Source organism: Cnephaeus nilssonii (assembly GCF_951640355.1).
Source record: "Cnephaeus nilssonii genome assembly, chromosome: 13".
Classification (NCBI taxonomy): Eukaryota; Metazoa; Chordata; class Mammalia; order Chiroptera; family Vespertilionidae; genus Cnephaeus; species Cnephaeus nilssonii.
The window spans coordinates 46,559,024-46,578,442 of NC_137084.1; the positions used below are offsets into that span (position 1 = coordinate 46,559,024).

Here is a 19,419-nt window from a genome sequence, read left to right on the forward strand (position 1 = left end):
TGTCAAGACATTTCAAATGCAAAGTGTCTACAATTATCCTTTCACCTCAAATGCAAGGTGTTTAAAGTCATCATCTTCCCTGCTCTCCAACCACCAGCCCTCTTAACTTGTTTCTCTTCCTGGATTCCCTATTTGGTAAATGATGCAATCATCTACCATCTCTCCCGATCTGTAGTTATGCAGTTATGTATTTCTGAAACACAAGATAGTTGCAATTCATCAATGTGGTTGTTATATTTGGCCTGCTGTTTCAGAATCCCAATTCTGATTTTGTCATATAATCTACTATCCATGCATCCCACCTTCAACAAACCAGTAAAGAGAAGGGGAACTAATATTTGAGTGCTTTCTGTGCAGAAGGTCCTGTATTAGGAACTTTGAATGGAATCTTCACACAACAACCCTGTGAGATATTATCCCAATTTTAGAGATAGGATAATCCCATTCTTTCCTAGAGATAGAAAACTAAAAGTCAAAGGAGTTAACTGACATACCTAAGGTTAGAGAGCTGTAAGTGATGAATCCAGAATTTGAACCAGGTCCACCTAAGTCAGAAGCTCATGATAACTAATTACAGACAGAAAGCCAATTTCTTCAGCATGCAACAAGAACACAGCCCTGTAGGCATGACTGAGAATTTCACTTCATAGCAACAGACACTTAAATAAATATTTGGGGCTGGGGGTGTCAAACAAAAGTCATCTACCCATGTGGACACCCAAACCTCTATTTCACTATTGTCCATAGGATTTCAGTGACTTTATCAAATACACTGTCAAAATCCTGATTATTCTTCTAGGAGTTTTGTCAATAGAAAGGAAATGAGCCCAGCTGGTATGACTTTTTCAGAGTGAACTCATGCTGAGTCCTGCTTCCTTTTCCAAGCTTCCTTTCCTCAGCTACTGCTTGCCCTTCTTACTATATTTAATCCCCAAATCTAGGTGTGAGCTCAAGAAATATGAATAAAGAGGAGGCCATCAAGAACTGGAGAAAAGACGTACCAAATAAAACTAGTTTGGAAACAAAACACTTTCAAATGAGCACATGTCAATATTTCTTACATTTTGAGAGTTCATAAACAGTTTAAGTAAATGAACATATACAGATTGTCCAAAGTCTGGCAAGAGCGTAATTATTTTCTTAGAATTTTGCTCAGAATAATCCTATATAATAAAAGCCTAATACGCTCAGTGTCCAGTTGTCCAGTTGGCCATTCAACCAATCAAAGCGTAATATGCTAATGATATGCTAAGGCCACTCAACTGCTCACTATGATATGCACTGACCACCAGGGGCAGACAGTCGATCAGTCGACCAGTTGCTATGATGTGCACTGATCACCAGGGGGCAGATGCTGTGACCAGTAGGTTAGCTTGCTGCTGGGGTCCAGCCAATCGAGACTGAGCGAGATGGGACAGACACACCCTGGAGCCCTCCCGTGGTCCTTCCCTGGCTGGCCAACCTCCTGTGTCCCTCCTCAGGCCCAATCGTGCACCGGTGGGGTCCCTTGGCCTGGCCTGCACCCTCTCGAAATCCAGGCTGAGGGACTCGCCCTCTCCAAGTGCACGAATTTCATGCACCGGGCCTCTAGTTAATAAGAGTTTAATAGGTCTATTTTCCATTTGACTCCAGCCACTTTAGGCAAGAAAGACAAGAGAAATATTTAATAGCGTGGAAGGAGGTATTAAAAAAAAATGAAGTCAAGGAAAGAACAAATCTTTTTTCCAAGTTACAAAAAAAATAAAAATTAAGTATACAAATTATGAGAAAGAAGTGAAATACTGTACTTTTATCTCCAGGTAGGATGGATCTGTAAAATCGGTCCTTCTTTTTCTTCTCCTCTGGATTTGGAGGCAGAGGTTTGGAGCCGTGGTTTAGGGTTCCAGCATCTTTGCTACCAGCTCCAATCATAGTGCTGGTGTTTCTCATTGGAGGGGCTGGGGGTTTATCTTGAATGTCCAGGCCGTTGTTTGACATTGTCACCACCACCAGCAGCTACTGGAATCAGAAAAAAAGAACATAGCATTTTTATTATTTTTGAACAAAAAGAAATGTGTTGAAAAATTTAAAAGAATTCAAATTATACAATCCTTCCTCCAGGGCCCTGTTCAAGCCCTTCTCTGCATACCACGACTACCACTATCGTATTCAGTCAACAGTACTCAAAGATATAACGCCTACTCTGTGCCAAGCACGGCTGAAAATTCACAAGGTTCTTGCTTTTCTCTGCATTCCCCTATCTCAGGCATTGGAGAACACAGAAAACCATGATGATGTAGTTTAAAAGACAGAAATTTAGCCCAGCTGAGCTAAGTATGAATCCCAGTGCCATTTATTAGCTTTAGAAAAATTCTTTAGTCATTGTGTGCCATTTATTCATTCACATGAAGATTAAATAAAACTGCTAACAGCATTCCACATAGTGAATTTTCTGCCTACCTCTAATTTGTAACCTGAAGAAAATCACATTCCCTCTCTGGAATGGACTGTATCACTCTATCAAGGGTCTGTAAAGCTGCAGGCTTTGTAAACAGTTTTATTGAAACATAGCAACACCCATTCATTTACAAAGGTCTATGGCTTCTTTCGCATTCCAATGGCAGGACTGAGTGGTTGCAACGGAGACTGTATGCCCACAAACCTAAAATACTTACAATCTAGTTCTTTACAGGAAAAGTTTGCAGACACCTGGCCTATATCACCTCTGCACTATCTCCTTCCTCTAAAATTTGACCTTATTCTAAATATACGATGGTCAATGAAGTAACCATCCTATCCTATATGATGCTGGATTTATTGGCAATCTCCAATGCTTCTGGAAAATAGAAAGAATAAAAAAGGGGGGAAGAGGTAAAATCCCCTATTACATGGTAGCAATAGTTTTAATGAAGATAGATGTTACTACCTCAAATAAGTGTCAATGGATAGATATGTTTCCAGAATTAATAAAGTTTCTCATTATTCTTCCATGCTCCAGAGGATATTATATCTTTAACCATGACTACTTAGAGTGTAAGCTCTTTGAAATCAAACACAACAGTGTTTTTAAGACTAAAGTTTCTAATTTTTAAAAAAATCAGCATAATAATTACCCAGAGCTTTTTAGAAAATAGAGATGCATGGCTTAACTCCCATAAATTTTGATTTTGTTTGGCTGGGCTTAGGCCAAATTCTGTAATTTAAAAAACTAGTGATCTTAATACCAGCCAGATTTGAATAGCACTGCCTTACATATCAATTGCTTAAATGCTATAAACAAAATCTATAGGAGTCTTTTTAACATTTTCTAATAAATGCCAAACTAAATGATCCCCTGCATTCATCCCTCCCTCATCCTCCCTCCTCCCTCCCACCCCCGAAATCCTTTCTCCATGTGCCCTTTGGAACTGTTCTCACCTCTAAGCAATTAGGTGTCTCCTCCAGACACAGGGCAATGGTATATTACTAGGTTATTACATTTATTTTTACTAGATTATAATTGTTTTCACCAGAAGCAAGAGTGTTCCCCAAAGGTTGTGCTCTATTTTGTCACCTTTACAATCCAAAAGTGCCTAGTACAGTATCTGACTTACAGTAGATTCAATAAATGTTTTAATTAATCAAAAGTTTACACAGGGATATATACCTTGCCATTAAGGAATTTAATACAGATGAAATTTTAAGGTTCTTCCCAATCGACCTACCTTATAAACTAAGCCATCACACCTGGACCCAGCTTGCATTCAAACTATACCTCAGAAATCTCTGTTCTCCTGAATTTGCCAAGTAGTCTCTTACCCCACTCCTGACTCCCCAATGCTTCTGGTCAATGATTTCTCCTACTCATCTTTCAAGGTCAAATTCGAACTTCATCTTTTTGTATAATTCATCCTGACCTTCCTCTGGCAAGCCAACTGCTCCTTACTTCTCTTTTTGAACAAAATAAATCAAGTAAGCAAAGACAATCTTGTTCATCTAGACCTGTGGTCGGCAAACTGCAGCTCGCGAGCCACATGCGGCGGCTCTTTGGCCCCTTGAGTGTGGCTCTTCCACAAAATACCACGGCCTGGGCGAGTCTATTTTGAAGAAGTGGCGTTAGAAGAAGTTTAAGTTTAAAAAATTTGGCTCTCAAAAGAAATTTCAATCGTTGTACTGTTGCTATTTGGCTCTGTTGACTAGTGAGTTTGCCGACCACGGATCTAGACAACCGCTCTGGTGTGCTTTGTATCCATTTCTTCCAGTTTCACTTTGCAGCTTTGCTTTTGCTTTTCCCTACCAGCCCCAACTCAAGTCCCCAGCACCGCCAAAGAGAACTTCTACCGGCTCAGTTCTCAAGTATACTTTCCCACTGCGAACTGCCAGTTCCAAAATTATACTCCCTGCAGCCACCTGATACTCTAAGCAGGCCCTTCCTTGCCTCTTCAGCCAACAACTTCATTGACTGTAACTCCCTTTTATGACCACAGCCCAGGACTGTGCCAAAAAAGGCTTCATCAGCCTTCCTGATACATACGGCTTTTCTTCATTTCTCAGTTCGTTCACTGTGCCTGGGGAATTCTTGGTGGTAGAGCTCCACTTTCAAAAAAGAGCCCAAGTTACTTAAAACATAAAATCTGCTGCTGGAATACAATGTTTGAATTCACTGCACCGTATTCCAGCCTAGGTTATCCCGCCTATGATTGAAAACCAGTGATAAAAAAATCTACAGTCTCAAAAGTTAGCCTATTCTATCTTTGGTCACCTCACTTAGAGAGTTCTCACATATATTAAGTTCTGTCTACCTCACACTGCATTGCAATTACTTGTTTACACATTTGCCTTCCCTTTCACTCCTCTCCTCTGCCAGACTATGAACACCTCCAAAACAAAATCCAGTCTTATTTACTTCTCAATCCCCAACCCCAGGCCTGGCAAAGAATAGGTAATCAATAAAGACTTGTTGAACAAATGAACAAATAAAAGAACAAGTGAACAAATAAACAAGTAAATAAACAAACAAAAACTACTTCCATCTATTAGTCCTAAATCCTATCTCTTAGGGCTATTCAGAAAAGATTATTGCCTCTTCCCCAGACAGAACTTGAAATCATCTTTCACCCAGCTAGCATGGCTCAGTGGTTGAGTGTCGACCTATGAACCACGAGGTCATGGTTCAATTCCCGGTCAGGGCACATGCCCAGGTTGCGGGTTCAGTCCCCAGTGCGAAGGCATGCAGGAGGCAGCCGATCAATGATTTTCTCTCGTCGTTGATGTTTCTATCTCTCTCTCTCTCTCTCCCTTCCTCTCTGAAATCAATAAAAGTATTTTTTAAAATAAATAAATAAAGATGGGGATTAGAATCCATATCTTCAGACTCTCTGCCAAAGGATTTTCCAACTGTATTTGAGGTAATTCTAGCCCCTTTGTCCCTTTTCTGACCTGAATTCTACTTCTGATTTATGTTTAGGTTGGTCACATCCAGCCAATAGCAAATACAGAAATATATAAACATGTTTGGGCTGGACTTGATTGATATTCACCAAATTTCTTCCATGAGCTAATAAGCACCAGAGAAGATATACAAATTCCTGGTCCTCAAATCAGCCACATGTAAGTTATATACACCTTTTGCTGTAGTTGCAGGTTCCTCATTGAAGTACAATTCAAATCAACAAATTTTTACTAAGTACTTACATGTAAGGTGCTATGCTAGAAACCAGGGATTTGGAGACAAATAAATGAATAAGATATGATTCCAACTCTAGAGATTCTCACAGTCTAGAAAGCAGGATAGACAGGACCTAGAAAACCACAATGCCAGGCCATTTAAAATAGTGCCATAGAACAGTGCAAGCAATAAAATGTCAGAAGACACAGAAAGGAATACCTATATTGAATTAAGGTAATCAATGAGGCTTCATAAGAAGAGATGGTGTTAAGAGTAGGGGCTTAACGAATACATAAGTCAGACTAATGGTCTTTGACTCTTGACTATTAGAATCCCTATGAGCTTCTTAAAGCACCAGCTGAAGTACTTAAGGGGAAGTATACTAATATCTGCAATTTACTTTGAAATGCATTTATAAAAATAAAACTGATTAATGGATGAACATAGGGATGTGATATACTATACACGTCAATATATAATATATAATGGATGTGATAAAACAAGTAAATGAAAATGTTTATGGTAGAAGACTCTAGGTGGTGGTTATACAGCTATTCACTATAAAATCCTTTGAACTTTGCTATATGTCTGAAAATTTTCCTATTAAGAAGTTGTGCCTTAAGCTGTGATGCAATTGGTCTGGAACAGCACTGGTCTAATACCTGAACCAAAGAAAACAGACAATAAATAAATGACTTTGATGGAGAACAATGATGGCAAATGCATCCCAGACCACAGGAATAACGTAAGTGTGAGAGTACAGTGTGGAAGAATGCACCGTGAAGGTGAAAAAGTAGGGTGCAGGAATCACAGAGGGTCTTTCACAGCATTTTTTTAGTCAGAAAATGGTCCCTTCTTAGCAAATCTAGATCTGTGCAATGAATGTCTCCTGTTAAAAATAAAAGATGACACTGTTGACTTTTTTAAAGGCTGTAAAGAGATGACAATGAAAAAAGAGGTGTTGCCTGAAGGAGGGACCAGCTGCTACCCCTCTGCAGTGAATTCTCTGTGATGCCTAGAGCTCATACAATGAGACTTGGGGAGTCTGGGAGAGTCCTTCACACTGCCCGAGAGACTTGCCTAAAATTCTAAAAAAGTTTCCCCAGAGAACCTTCTGGACAAACTATCTTTACAAATAGGATTTCTGCCATCATTTGGGGCTGATATTTGAATAACCATTAACATTAGATCACATGTGGGAGTTTACCGAACACATAGAAATCTATTCAACTGTTATCAATTTTCTCAGTCATTCATGCAAGTATTTATTTATTACCTACTGTTTGCCAGGCTGTGCTAGGTGCTGGAGATAAAATAGTGAGCAAGTCAGAAGAAACAAAATCTCAGAGATGTTTCCAGTCACCCAGGGTCACATAGCTAGTGGGCAGCAGAGGCAGGAACCTGAAATGAAGTCTATAACCAAGACCTCCTTTCCTTCCACCACATCACACCTCACTGTTCACGCTAGAGGCAAAGGGACGGACTAGATAACCTCTAATAACCCCTCAGGCCATTATTTTAAATGAAGGAGAGAAAGGAAAAAGAAGAAATAAAATCTATTCCAAACATATATTAATCACATTTCTCAGTTCCAACAATTCAGAGCAGCTGAGACTGGCATGACCTATACTCCCCCCCAAGACTGGGGAGTACTGCATGCCCTTGACACCTAGTTATGAGAATCTGATCTTTAATTAAATTGTGCCAGGAGGTTTTCTTTGGCAGAGGCCTAGAATGCTGCAGTCTTGAATTTGCTGAGGGATGTCCTTCTGACATGTCAAAGACACTCCCGTTATGCAGCCTCCAGCCACTTTAGCAAGAAGAAAGCAACTGCTGAGGTAGCAGGGAGGGAAGCTGGAGGCTGTTTCTGTGCGGTTAGGAAAGCTCCTTTAATTTCTAACCCTCAGTTTCCTCTTAGCAAAATTCCAATAAGGATATCTACTTACACAGTTATCAGAATTAAAAAGCATACATAAAAGCATCTAGCATGCTACCTGGCACAAAATAAATATCCAATAAATATTTGTTCACATCCCCCACTCATCTCTCCAGTTTTTCTCCACTATTCCCCAAACGGGTTGTCCCAGCTCAATATGCTTTCATGCCCCTGCCTTTGCCCACACTGTTCTCCCTGCTGAAAATGTCCCAACTTGTCTGCCAAACAAAGTCCTACTCAATCTTCAAGACCCAGCTTGACTCACTTCCTCTATGAAAACCTTCACAGAACACCCACTTCTACATCTTCCTTCCCCCAACTTAATAGCATTTTATACATACTTCTAAGCAGCAGTTTCCATATTTCATCGTATTAACTTCACCAGGCTATGAGCAAATCAAGGGATAAAACTGAATCTGATTAACCTCTGTATTCCAGAGTTTGGCCCAGCACAGACCTGGTAATAGTACAGGTTCACTAAAAAGCAACCTGGTTTAGTGGGAAGAGAAAAAGAAACACTAGGAACTGGAAGAATCTTGAAAAATCAGTCAGTTCCAAATCTTTATTTTATAGTTAGGAACCTGAAACCCAAAGGGATATGCAATTTATCTAAGATCACTCAATGAAATAGTGAGGAAGTCATGACTAGCCTCTGATAACTCTTGGTTCCCTTACAAATATTTTCTACACTGATTACTATTTTAGACGGAATGAACAAAGAACTGTACCTGGGAGGCTTCTTGCAATTGGCGAGGTCTGAGAGGCAGCAAAGTGAAATGGAAAAGGCAGAGAGATTTGGTGTCAGACTTAATTAAGTTCACCTAGGTTGGCCTGGTACCTTCATCCTCTCCTCCCCCCACCAATCACACCTGCACATCTTCCTCCTTCCTACCACCCCTGAAAATAGTCCCTAGAGTTACTTCCAGAAACCAGTACCAAAGGTCTTATAATCCTCTCCCTGCCTTCTTGGGAAATTCCTGACCTGCAGCATCAGTTGAGCTACTCCCAAAGTAAGCTTCGAACCTCTAGACCTCTTAACTAATGGCCCGAACTGAGAAAATCGTCACTAAAAAAGCCCATACAATCTGAGAAGGAATCAATAGGCAATCTGGTTCAACCTTCCAAGAAACACTGGAATCTATTCTGCTGTCTCCTAAATAGATGATCTTCCAGGTAATCTCTGCCTGAACATATCCGGTGGTTTCCCACTATGCCACATGCTGCCTCAAAGGAACATTTTCTCTTGGAAGTATTAAGAACCATAGCATGAAAATGGACTGCCCTCTTGCCTCTAAAAGATATCCAGACTAAGCCAATCAAGCTTCCAGTGCCCACTTACTTCAGTCACTCTTAATCACCCAAACTCTCATCCCCAACCTTTTCTGTATACCCTCTACTCTGACCAAATTCCTCACCCCTTTCCGACTCCTTGTCTCCTTGCCTTAAAGGAAACCTGGCTGAGAAGAGTCCTCTCTAGCAGCCCTCTCTACTGGAAGCTGTGTTCTCTCTCATAACCAACCAATCAATGTTGTCCTTAATTTTCAGTGCCATTTCATAAAACTATTTCTTTCTCTTCCTCTTGTAAAAACCTCTATTCATTTAAGTAGCCTCCACTGGCTGCTATCACACTTCCTTGCTGTCTCATACTCACTTCCTGGCCACCCCACTCAAAGGCTTTAGTTCCTAGATCAGCCTTCCTCTGCACCACGCAGTTACCATGCTAGGTGACTTCAACAGCCACATTAATGATCTTCCAACACGCTGGCCACTTCGTTGCTGACCTCCAGTCCAAGTTAGCCAGTGCTACCAAGATCACACCCTGGACCTTATCACCAAAATGTGCATCAACTCCAATATTTGGAATGAGTCATATATACTCCAAACACAACCTCTTATTCATACAGCTCATTTACTCAAGAACTTCCACAATTCCTAGACTTCATTTTAAGCTCCAATGCACTATCCATTAGTCCCCCCTGCCTTCGCTTCTCTTTTTCCCTAATCATAGTCTGTCAAAATCACTCAAAAATCAAAAACCATCCATCCTCAACCCTGGCCAGGTAGATCAGTTGGTTAGACCATGGTCCCAATACACCAAGCTTCTGGGTTCAATCCCTAGACAGGACACATACAAGAATCAACCAATGAATGCATAACTAAGTGAAACAATAAATTAATGTTCTCTCTCTCTCTCTAATCAATAAATAATTTTTTTAAGAAAAAGCCACAACATCAATCTTCTAAAACTCAACAGCCACAACAACAAAAAGCAAAAGAGCCTGATTCCAAAATGGGCAATGCATGGACACGGGCAATAGGGTAGTGAAGACCTAGGGTGGTGGGTAAGGGCTGAGAAGAGGGGGGAGGAGGGGGGAAAGGGGAGATATCTGTAATACTATCAACAATAAAAAATATATTTAAAAATGAAAAGAAAAACAATGGGCTTGAACAGACATTTTCCCAAAGAAGATATACAAATGGCCAATAAGCAAATAAAAAGATGTTCAACATGACTAATCATTAGGAAAACGCAAGTCAAAACTACAATGAGATACCACCTCGCACCCATTAGGATGGCTACTATTAAAAAAACACAAGTGTTGGTGAGGATGTGAAGAAAATGGGACCCTTGTGCACTGTTGGTGGGAATGTAAAATGATAAAGCAACTGTGGAAAACAGAAATAGCACTTCCTTAACAAATTAAAAATAAAATTACAAGCCCTAGCTGGTTTTGTTCAGTGTATAGAGCATCGGCCTGCGGACCAAAGGGTCCCAGGTTCAAATCCAGTCAAGGGCACGTACCTCGGTTGCAGGCTCCTCCCCAGCCTGGGTCCTGGTCAGGGCGTGTGCAGGAGGCAACCAATCAATGTGCTTCTCTCACATCTATATTTCTCTGTCTATCCCTCTCTCTTCCACTCTCTCTAAAAGTCAGTGGAAAAATATCCTTGGTGAGGATTAAAAAAATAATAATCTATAATAATAAAAGCTTAATATGCTAATTAGACTGGATGTCCTTCCAGATGACCTTCTGGACAAAGCCAGGGCTGCGAGGGAAGCCCAGGTCCCAGGTGCCTGCCGGCGGCTGGAGGAAAACCCGGGTCCCAGGTGCCAGAGGGAAGCCGGTGTCGGCAGCTGGGAGTAGGAAGGCCTACTGTTGTATGAATTTCATGCATCCGGTCTCTAGTATATATATAAAAGGCTAATATATAAAGTGTCCCCTTGGGAGTTCGACTGGGAGACAGGGAGTTTGATCGCTTGCTATGACATGAGCTGACCACCAGGGGGTGGTGCGGAACAAAGGAAGGTCCTGGCCAGCAACCGGAAGGAAGGCCCTGGCTGGCAGCTGGAAGGCCTCAATCGGCCCTGATCACCGGCCAGGCCTAGGGACTCTACCCGTGTGCACCGGTCCTCTAGTTTAAAAATAAAAATATAATGACTGTATGATCCAGCAATTCCACTTCTAAGTATATACCCAAAAGAATTGAAAGCAGGGTCTTAAAAGGATGTTTGTATACCCATATTCATAGCACCATTATTCACAATAGCTAAAATGTTGATGCAATACATTGACAGATGAATGAATAAGCAAAGTGTGGTATATACATACAATGCAATATTATTCAGAAAAGAAAGGAAATTCTGCAATATACAATGACATGAATAAACTCTGAAGACATTATGCAAGTGAAATAAGCCAATCACAAAAAGACAAACACTGTATGATTCCACTTATATGAAGTACCCAGAGTAGTCAAAATCATAGAGACAGAAAATATGGTGGCTGAGAGGGGCTGGAGAAGGAGTGAATGGGGAGTTACTGTTTAACAGGTATAGAGTTCCAGTTTTACAAGATGAAGAGTAATGGGGATAGATGGTGATAACAGTTGCACAACAATATAAGTGTATTTAACACCACTGTACTGTCCACTTAAAAATACTTAAGATGATAAATTTTATGTTATACATATTTTATCACAATAAGAAAAAGGAAAAAAGTAAGGGCAATCAGAAATTACTATATAATAAATACATACAATGTGCCAAAATTTCACAATGGTATGGACCGTCATATTACAGTAGGAGCCTGTTAATGAGGTAGGGATCAGTGAACTAAACCTTAAATGCAATGGATAACTGAATCTAAGTAAAATCTGTTGGATACTTTAAACAAATCTGATCAATCAATCTAAACAACTTTGATTTTTTCTAAATCACCCCCTTGCCTTTTCTTTGTTTCCAACATTCATCTGGAAATTGAACTACTCTATCTCCCAATTGTCTCTACACTGAAGCAGTTGAATGCCCTAGAGAACATTACCTGGTTTCACTTGAAAATTATGGTACCTCCCTAGCTATGATTATCTTACCTCAAATGGGCATTCAACTGGACTCTCCACTCACCCTTTAGCTGATAAGATTTCCTTCCATGAGAAAACAGAAATCTTTGCAAGAGAACTCCATCTTCCCACCCCCAAATTAGATGCCTCCCTGCACCTGCACCATCCAGTTACAGTAAAGGTGTCCCATCAAAAGCCATTCTCTCATCTGGCTAGTGTGGCTCAGTGGTCAAGCATCAATCTATGAAACCAGGAGGTCATTGTTCGATTCCTGGTTAGGCATATGCCCAGGTTGCAGGCTCAGTCTCCAGTATGGGGCATGCAGGAGGCAGCTGATCAATGATTCTCTCTCATCATTGAAGTTTCTATCTCTCTTTACCTCTCCCTTCCTCTCTGAAATCAATAATATATATGTAGTTGTTTTTTTTTTTAAAGCCATTCTCTCTACTCCTTCACTTGCACTCTCTCTCTCACCTGGAATGATATCCTCTTTCAGCTCCATTCATTCTCTCTCTCTCTCTCTCTCTCTCTCTCTCTCTCTCTCTCTCTCTCTTACTCTCTGATTCCACTTACATGAGGTATTAAGAGTGGTCAAAATCATAAAGACAAAATATAATGGTGATTGACAAAGACTGAATATATCTCTCTTAGATATATTCAGTCATTCAACATATATTTATTGAGCATCTACAATGTACCAGTACTAATCCAGCTGAATAAGACAAAGTTCCTGTATTCATGGAGTGTATGAACTAGTTAGGAGAGGCAAACAGAGAAATAAGCAAATAAATATGTATTTCAAGTCCATAATGAAAACTGAGGAGTAGTATATGTGAAACGAGGGAGGGGAGACAGGGATGGAGGTGGTACATAAAATAAGGTGATCAGAACAGGCTTCTCTAAGAAAGAGACACTTAAGATCTGAATGAATAAGACAGCAATCATAGTAATCATACCTGGAAGCATTTTAAGCTGAGGGAGCAGTAAGTACAATTGTCCTAGATAAGAATATTTGGGCATGGAGAATGGCAAAAAGGCCAATAAGACAAGAGTTGAGTGAACAAGGAGAAATGTGGTCGGAGAGTGAGATTAGAGATGATAGCCAGAGGTTAGATTATGCAGGACCTTACAGAACACAATAAGTTTGGATTTTGCAGCAAGTGTGAGAAAACAGTGAAGAGTTTTTAGCAGTGATCTCAGGGGAGGAAAAGTAGTGAGATCATTAAGAAGTAATTACAATAATCCAAGTGAGAACTGATGGTGGCTTGAATGAATGGTAGTAAGTAGAAAGAAGTATTGCAAAGGTTGATATATTTTGAAGGTAGAGCCAAATTAGTTATTTAGAGAGTGAACGTACAGTGTGAGAAAAAAAAAGAAAAAGAAAAAATCAAGCTTTATATCTAATTTTTTGGCCTGATATAAGAACACTGGGTAAATATCCTATAGTGTCTCCTATTCAAACACACACACACACACACACACACACACACACACACACACACATGCACAAAACCCTTTCCCTTGACACCAACATCCTCCTCCAAACACCATTAGGTCTTTTCTTCCCCTTTATAACAAAACTTCTCAAAAGAAGTGTCTACTGGTACTTACACTACCCCACTTCCTCCCCTTCAGTTTGCCAACTAACACCCTATTATTTCACCAAAAGTAGTCTTGTTAAGATTACCAATTATGTCCATGTTGCCAAATCAAGTTGCCAGTGTGGCTCAGTTGGTTGAGCGTCCTCCCATGCACCAAAAGGTCGCACCAGTTCAATTTCCAGTCAGGGAATTGAATGCCCATGTTTTGAGCTTGATCCCCAGTGTGGGTGTGCAGGAGGCAGCGAATTGATGTTTTTCTTTTGCATGGATGTTTCTCTCTCTCTCTCTCTCTCTCTCTCTCTCTCTCTCTCTCTCTCTCTCTCTCTCTCCTCCTTCCTCTCACTCTAAAAACACACACACACAATAAAAACATATTTTAAAAAATAAATTAAAAACCAAATCAACTATTCTATCCTCACCTTATTCAATCCCTCAGCAACATTCGACATAACTGATCTCCCTTCTCTTTCAAATGCTCTATTTTCTTGGCTTCTGGGAATGCACATTCACCTGTCTTTCCTTCTATCTTTCTGTCTACTCCTATCTTCCTTCACTAACTATCCTCTATATGTCCAAGACTAGGAACCTCCATTCTTCATACACTTCATACATGGGAATGGGATCTCATCCATTCCCATGGCTTTACATATCACCTATATGTTGCCATCTCTAGCCAAGTGTCAGCCTCTAGCCCAAAAGCTGTCTTTCAGACTAAAAACAATCTGTTAGACCACCCCACCTGTATTTCTGATAAGTATCTTAAACCTGACATGAATAAACGGAACTCTTTTTTTAAAAATATTTTTATTGACCTCAAAGAAGAAGGGAGAGGGAACTCTTGCTTTTCACAGCATTAATTTTAATTCTATTTGCTTACTTATCATACATCTGCCTCAATAAACAGTGCGCTTCCCAAAGGGGCAACTAAGTCTGCTGTGTTTACCAATGTACTCCTAGCAACTAAATAGGGTTTAGCAGGAGTACACACCAAGGAGACACCAAGATTTACTAGACACCGTGGCTGCTCTCAAAATATTCACATACTAACGGGAGAAGCAGACACACAATCCACAATGATAGGACAGCATGGTAAGTGCCACTCTGCGTGATGAGAGGAAGCACAGGAGTGGTGCATGAATCCAAAAGAGAGGCCCTTAGTAGCCCCACAGTGAGGGGAGACTTCCTTAAGAAGGTGACTTCAGAGTTTATTTTTGCAAGATAAGAATAAGTATACCTATCAGGTCCCTACTATATATATTTTTCTTTTTTATATAATTATTTTGACACGTTATTATAGCTCCTCAAAGTAAGTATAAATATCTCCCATTTTATATATGAAGCTCAGAAAGATTAAAAACCAGATAGCTAGTAAGTGGTAGAACCAGAATTTGAATTGAGGTCAGTCTGCTTTTAAATTCCTCCCCCTTCCTTTCTTTCTTTCTTTCTTTTTTTTTATTTCCCTATATCACAAGGCATCACTAAAAACAATACTTTTTTATACTTGCCACCTACTATTTGCTTGACCTTAAACAAACCACTATACCACTTGACCTCAGTTTTCAGCATGGGGCTCAATTACCAGTCTCCAAATCACTCTCTAGCCCCCTCTTTTTCCTTTATTATTAAAGGTTGAGGTTCAGCTGTAGCCAGTGAGCAACCCTGAGCACTTCTTTCAGGCTGCAGCATCTGAGCACTTTTCATGGCTGAACATGCATTCGGGAACAACTACAGTAACATTTGTACAGAGCGCTTTACAGGTTACAAGGCAGTTTCACATATTCATTATTTCACTTGATCTTCACCAGTTCTACGAGCTGGAAGTAAAATGCTTAGCCTAGCTTCATCTGGTCTCTGAACTGCACTGCCCGCCAGAAGTTGAACTGAAGAAAACTGGGGAGGGAGGGGGGGCCTGGAAGGAGAGGAAGCGAGCCAATGACTCATAGAGGGAACTCAGCACCGAGTCACCCAAATGGCCTAGAGCCAGGAGAAGTTAAGAGGGACCAAGTCTCTTTCCCTTCCAAGGTAATGAGTGTTTGTCTGGCCATGGCACAGTGACCTACCATACAGAACTGTTCTTCTTCCTTCTCAGCAGAACCTAGAGTCTAACCCCACAGGTAGGCAGAAATGAGAATGTAAGGAAACTCTAAGTACACTATATGCACACACAGGGCCAGAAGATAACATGGTAGAAGAGACTAGGTGTCACCTTTAAAGAAGACTTGAGTTTAGGACCCAGCTCTGTCGCTGACTTGATGAATCAAAAGTTCCCTCTGTGTTATCACAGCCCCTTGTACTTCTCTTATATCACATATATTTATTGCATGAGGTTACAGATATCCGTACTCCTTGACCTGTCCTGGAAGGCAGCAACTGAGTCCAATTTCCAACCCCCCAGCACCTGACACCATAACTAACATAGAAGAGATGGTTCAGAGAATGTCTCAGGAGGGATGGATGCCATATTCAAAGCTTTTTGTAGGTATACACATTCCTCATTCTAGTCTAGACAGTTAGTGCCAGGAAAGCTGCCATCCTGTCTTATCTCTGCTTCCCCGCTCACTCTCTTACTTTGAGAACATGGCCCAAGAAGAGTTTGCTGAGCAGAAACAAAACAGTCCAAAAAGCCAGCCTTCAGAGGGAAAGAGAATTAACCTGTATGTTCCTCTTTCACAGCACTATCCACAAAGAACCCCCACCTTGTCCAGGCCACCCTCTTCTTTAAAAGACCACTGTTCTCCCCCTTCTCTGCCTCCACCTCACCCCTGCTGTCCCCCTCATCTTCCCTGGGCTCACAAAGGTTTCCCTCTTTTCCTCCAGGTCAGCAACACCTCAGAGCTGCCCAAGAGTCTTGTTCCTCTCCCAGTCAACCTCACCAGAATGTGAGCTTCTGCCCAGTCCTACTGGACCCTCTTGCTCTCCTCCCAGGCTAGTCTTCAAGCTCCCCACCTCCCAACTTACGTACTCCCCACTGCCTGCTGCTGCCCCGGTCCCTCCAGGAAGGAGGTGGGGAACAAATCCAGGAAGAAAGACTGCTTATTGGTAGGCCCAAAGCAAGGCCTAGAGGCAGTAAGGAGAGAGGGTGACACTGGGGAGAAGAAAGGATTTGTAAGTGAAAGCCAAACGCCAGGGAGTTAGAAGGGAGTTAGAGAGTGTTTGGTCCACACAAACACCAGAGCAAAGGTCCCTACAACCAATAACCCAATACTAATGAGAAAGTTTATCAATACTTCTAGAAGGAAGAGAAGAAAGCCTAACCAAGCAGGAGAAGGGCCCAAGAGAGGGAAGGAAAAACTGGCAATGGAGGGGAAGGGATAAGAAAGGGGACGCAGGAGGGAGCAGGAAGAAGAGAGAAACTGAGGCTGGGAGAAAAGGTGGGTCAGGGGCAGGACAGAAAAAATAACATGAATAGGAAAGAAAAAGTAGAAAGAGGAAGACAAGGAGGCAATCATAGAAAAACTGAAGGGAGGAAGGAGGTCCTAAATAATCAAGTAGGTTAATACCAGGCCTGACATGTATTTCTTGGTCCCAGATAATCGAGAAGGAAAGATTATAGTGATTAAGACATTACACAGATCCCAAGTCTGTCATTAACTTGGCAGAATAAGAAGGGGGTTCCAGAGAAGACAGCTTAGTTTAAAACAGCTTTATATCTAAGTATCAAAAAACTGGTCAGTTTTTTAAAATATATTTTTATTAATTTCAGAGAGGAAGGGAGAGGGAGAGAGAGATAGAAACATCAATGATGAGAGAGAATCACTGATTGGCTGCCTCCTGCACACCCCCTACTGGGGATCGAGCCTGCAACCCCCAGGCATGTGCCCTTGACCGGAATCGAACCCGGGACCCTTTGGTCGGCAGGCCAACGCTCTACCCACTGAGCCAAACCAGCTAGGGCAACAGGTCAGTTTTGAGAAAAACCATTAACATACCTTGCCCCGCTTCTTCCTAATCCCACCTCCCGGCACACAACACACCTACACACAACACCAAAATGATCAGCATTCTCAACCTCTGCCTTGCCCATAAAGCAGACCAGCAAGATGCCATCCACAAGCCTGGCTAGAAGACAGGACACCAGGTCTGCTTCCTGAGTTCACCTGTCTCCCACAGGGTTAAGGGGACTTCTCTGCCGCCCACTGGAAGGACTTCATACCAGCTCCCCTTACCAGAAGGCAATCTGACAGCCTGGAAAAGCCCGCGTTACAAACAGAATGTCAAGCCCTTTCACTGAGGAGGCAAGGAAACTGAGGCCCACAGAGGCTACTGGAACAGGACCAGCCCCCCAAGTTTCCTATCATATCCCGGTTTACTGGACCTCTTAACAGGTCCCTTATAATACAATGCCCCTCCCCAGCACCCAAGAGGGAAACACCCCACCATCCCAGCTGGCAGGTAGCTAAGCCCAGGCAGAGAAAAAGTGTCACGCTAGCCACCAAGCAGAAGGGTGCCGGTAAAGGAGCCAGGTTCCCGAGGCAGAGCAGTTCCCCAAAACCCAGCTTCCCCTTCACGCCCTCCCCTGCCAGAGCTCTGATCCCAGGGCTGGCCTAGCCCAGCGTAGGCTCCTCGGAGGATTCCACCTTCAGCCCTTCTCCCATTTGGGATCTCTGAAAGGAAGAGACCCTAAATCTGCCAAACCCTGCATCACCGCTGCCCCGGAGCCTGCGGAGACTAACCCCCTCCCCAGCATCGCCCCGCGGGGCCGGCAATACCTGGTGGGGAGCGTTGGCCCCGGCATCTCTGGCCACTGTTTTTGCCGCAGAGCCGCACCTCTCCCCCGCCGGGCCTGGCCACGCAAAGCCCGGGCGCCACCCGAGCCTCCAGTCGGCGGCGGGAGCAGGGCTCCAGCAGCTCCGCGCCCCAGCTCCCGGGTGCAGCACGCTCCCGCCCCCACAGGGCGCAGTGAAGGCGCTGCTTCGGGGTTGGCGAAGCAGAAGGGGCGGGGGAAGCTGGGAGGCAGGGAGGCGGGAGGAAGCCGCGCTTCTCCTTTCTGAGAAGCACGGAGGGCGGGGAGGGGCGACTACCACCTTCCTACCCTCTCAGCTCTTCTTCCCCACTTCGTCTCCAGCAGGAGGTCATCCTCTCACTGAGACTTAGGCTTTCCACCAGCCAGTTACGGGTCTTGGATGAGCCCCAGAGTCGAGGAAGAGAACCTCTGTGCCTTAGTTCCTGCAGCTGGGTCTGGACTCCAGGACAACTGAAGGCAAACCTAGGCTCCCTCAGATCAGGCTTCAGAAAAAAGGATGCACCCACCTTCCCACCCACAACAAAGGGGTCAGGGTCTAACTCTAATGCCCTAGGGAACATGATGGGCTGGCGCTTATACCCAAAGCAAAGGAAGCTCAGCAGCAATTATCCTTGATTAAGTGTTATTGTGTACCAGGTGCTTCATAAAATGGTCCGTCTGTCTCACCACAGTCTTAGGAAGTAGGCACGCTACCAATCTACATGTGTGAAAACTGAGGTCCAGAAGAATGTGGTTTCATACAAGTGTTCTTAAACACCTATTGTAAATCAGGCATCGGAATGGGCCCTGAGCTAAACAACCCATTACAGGACATGTGCCAACCCTGGCCCAGCACCCCCTAAATGCCAGTAAGTATCATTGAAACTATAAAAAAACACACGCATTTCCAAATACCCCCTCGGAGGTAACATTACCTCACCAACTCCCCTTCTATATCCTCCTCTTGATAGAGATGGCGGGAGTCAGATCATGCAGGGCCTCCTCCAGGTCATAAACTAGGAGCTTGGATTTTGTCCTAAATTTTTGCAAGGTTTTAAGCAGAAGGACAAGATCTAATTTACATTTTTACAAGATCACTAAATGATGAAAAATAGAGGAGAGGGTGATAGAATCTAGTTATTAGATTCAGGACTCCAGGTAAGAGAGGATGGTAATGACTTAGACTAATACATTG

The 19,419-nt window shown here is 42.5% G+C and overlaps 1 protein-coding gene across 3 annotated transcripts in view; it reads right to left on the reverse strand.

Annotated features, from left to right (window-relative positions):
- Positions 1 to 19,419, reverse strand: part of PAK1 (p21 (RAC1) activated kinase 1) — a 123,912-nt gene that overhangs the window by 52,682 nt on the left and 51,811 nt on the right. Inside the window, exons 1-2 of one of the 3 annotated variants that reach the window (XM_079788625.1) lie at positions 18,211 to 18,381; positions 1,788 to 1,998 (exon numbers count right to left, since the gene is read on the reverse strand). In XM_079788625.1, the coding sequence (XP_079644751.1) occupies positions 1,788 to 1,977 (190 nt within the window). In that variant the 5' untranslated portion in view covers positions 1,978 to 1,998; positions 18,211 to 18,381. Of the gene's footprint in view, positions 1 to 1,787; positions 1,999 to 18,210; positions 18,382 to 19,419 lie in introns of those variants that run through there. The other 2 variants (XM_079788626.1, XM_079788624.1) reach the window with 2 other exon arrangements.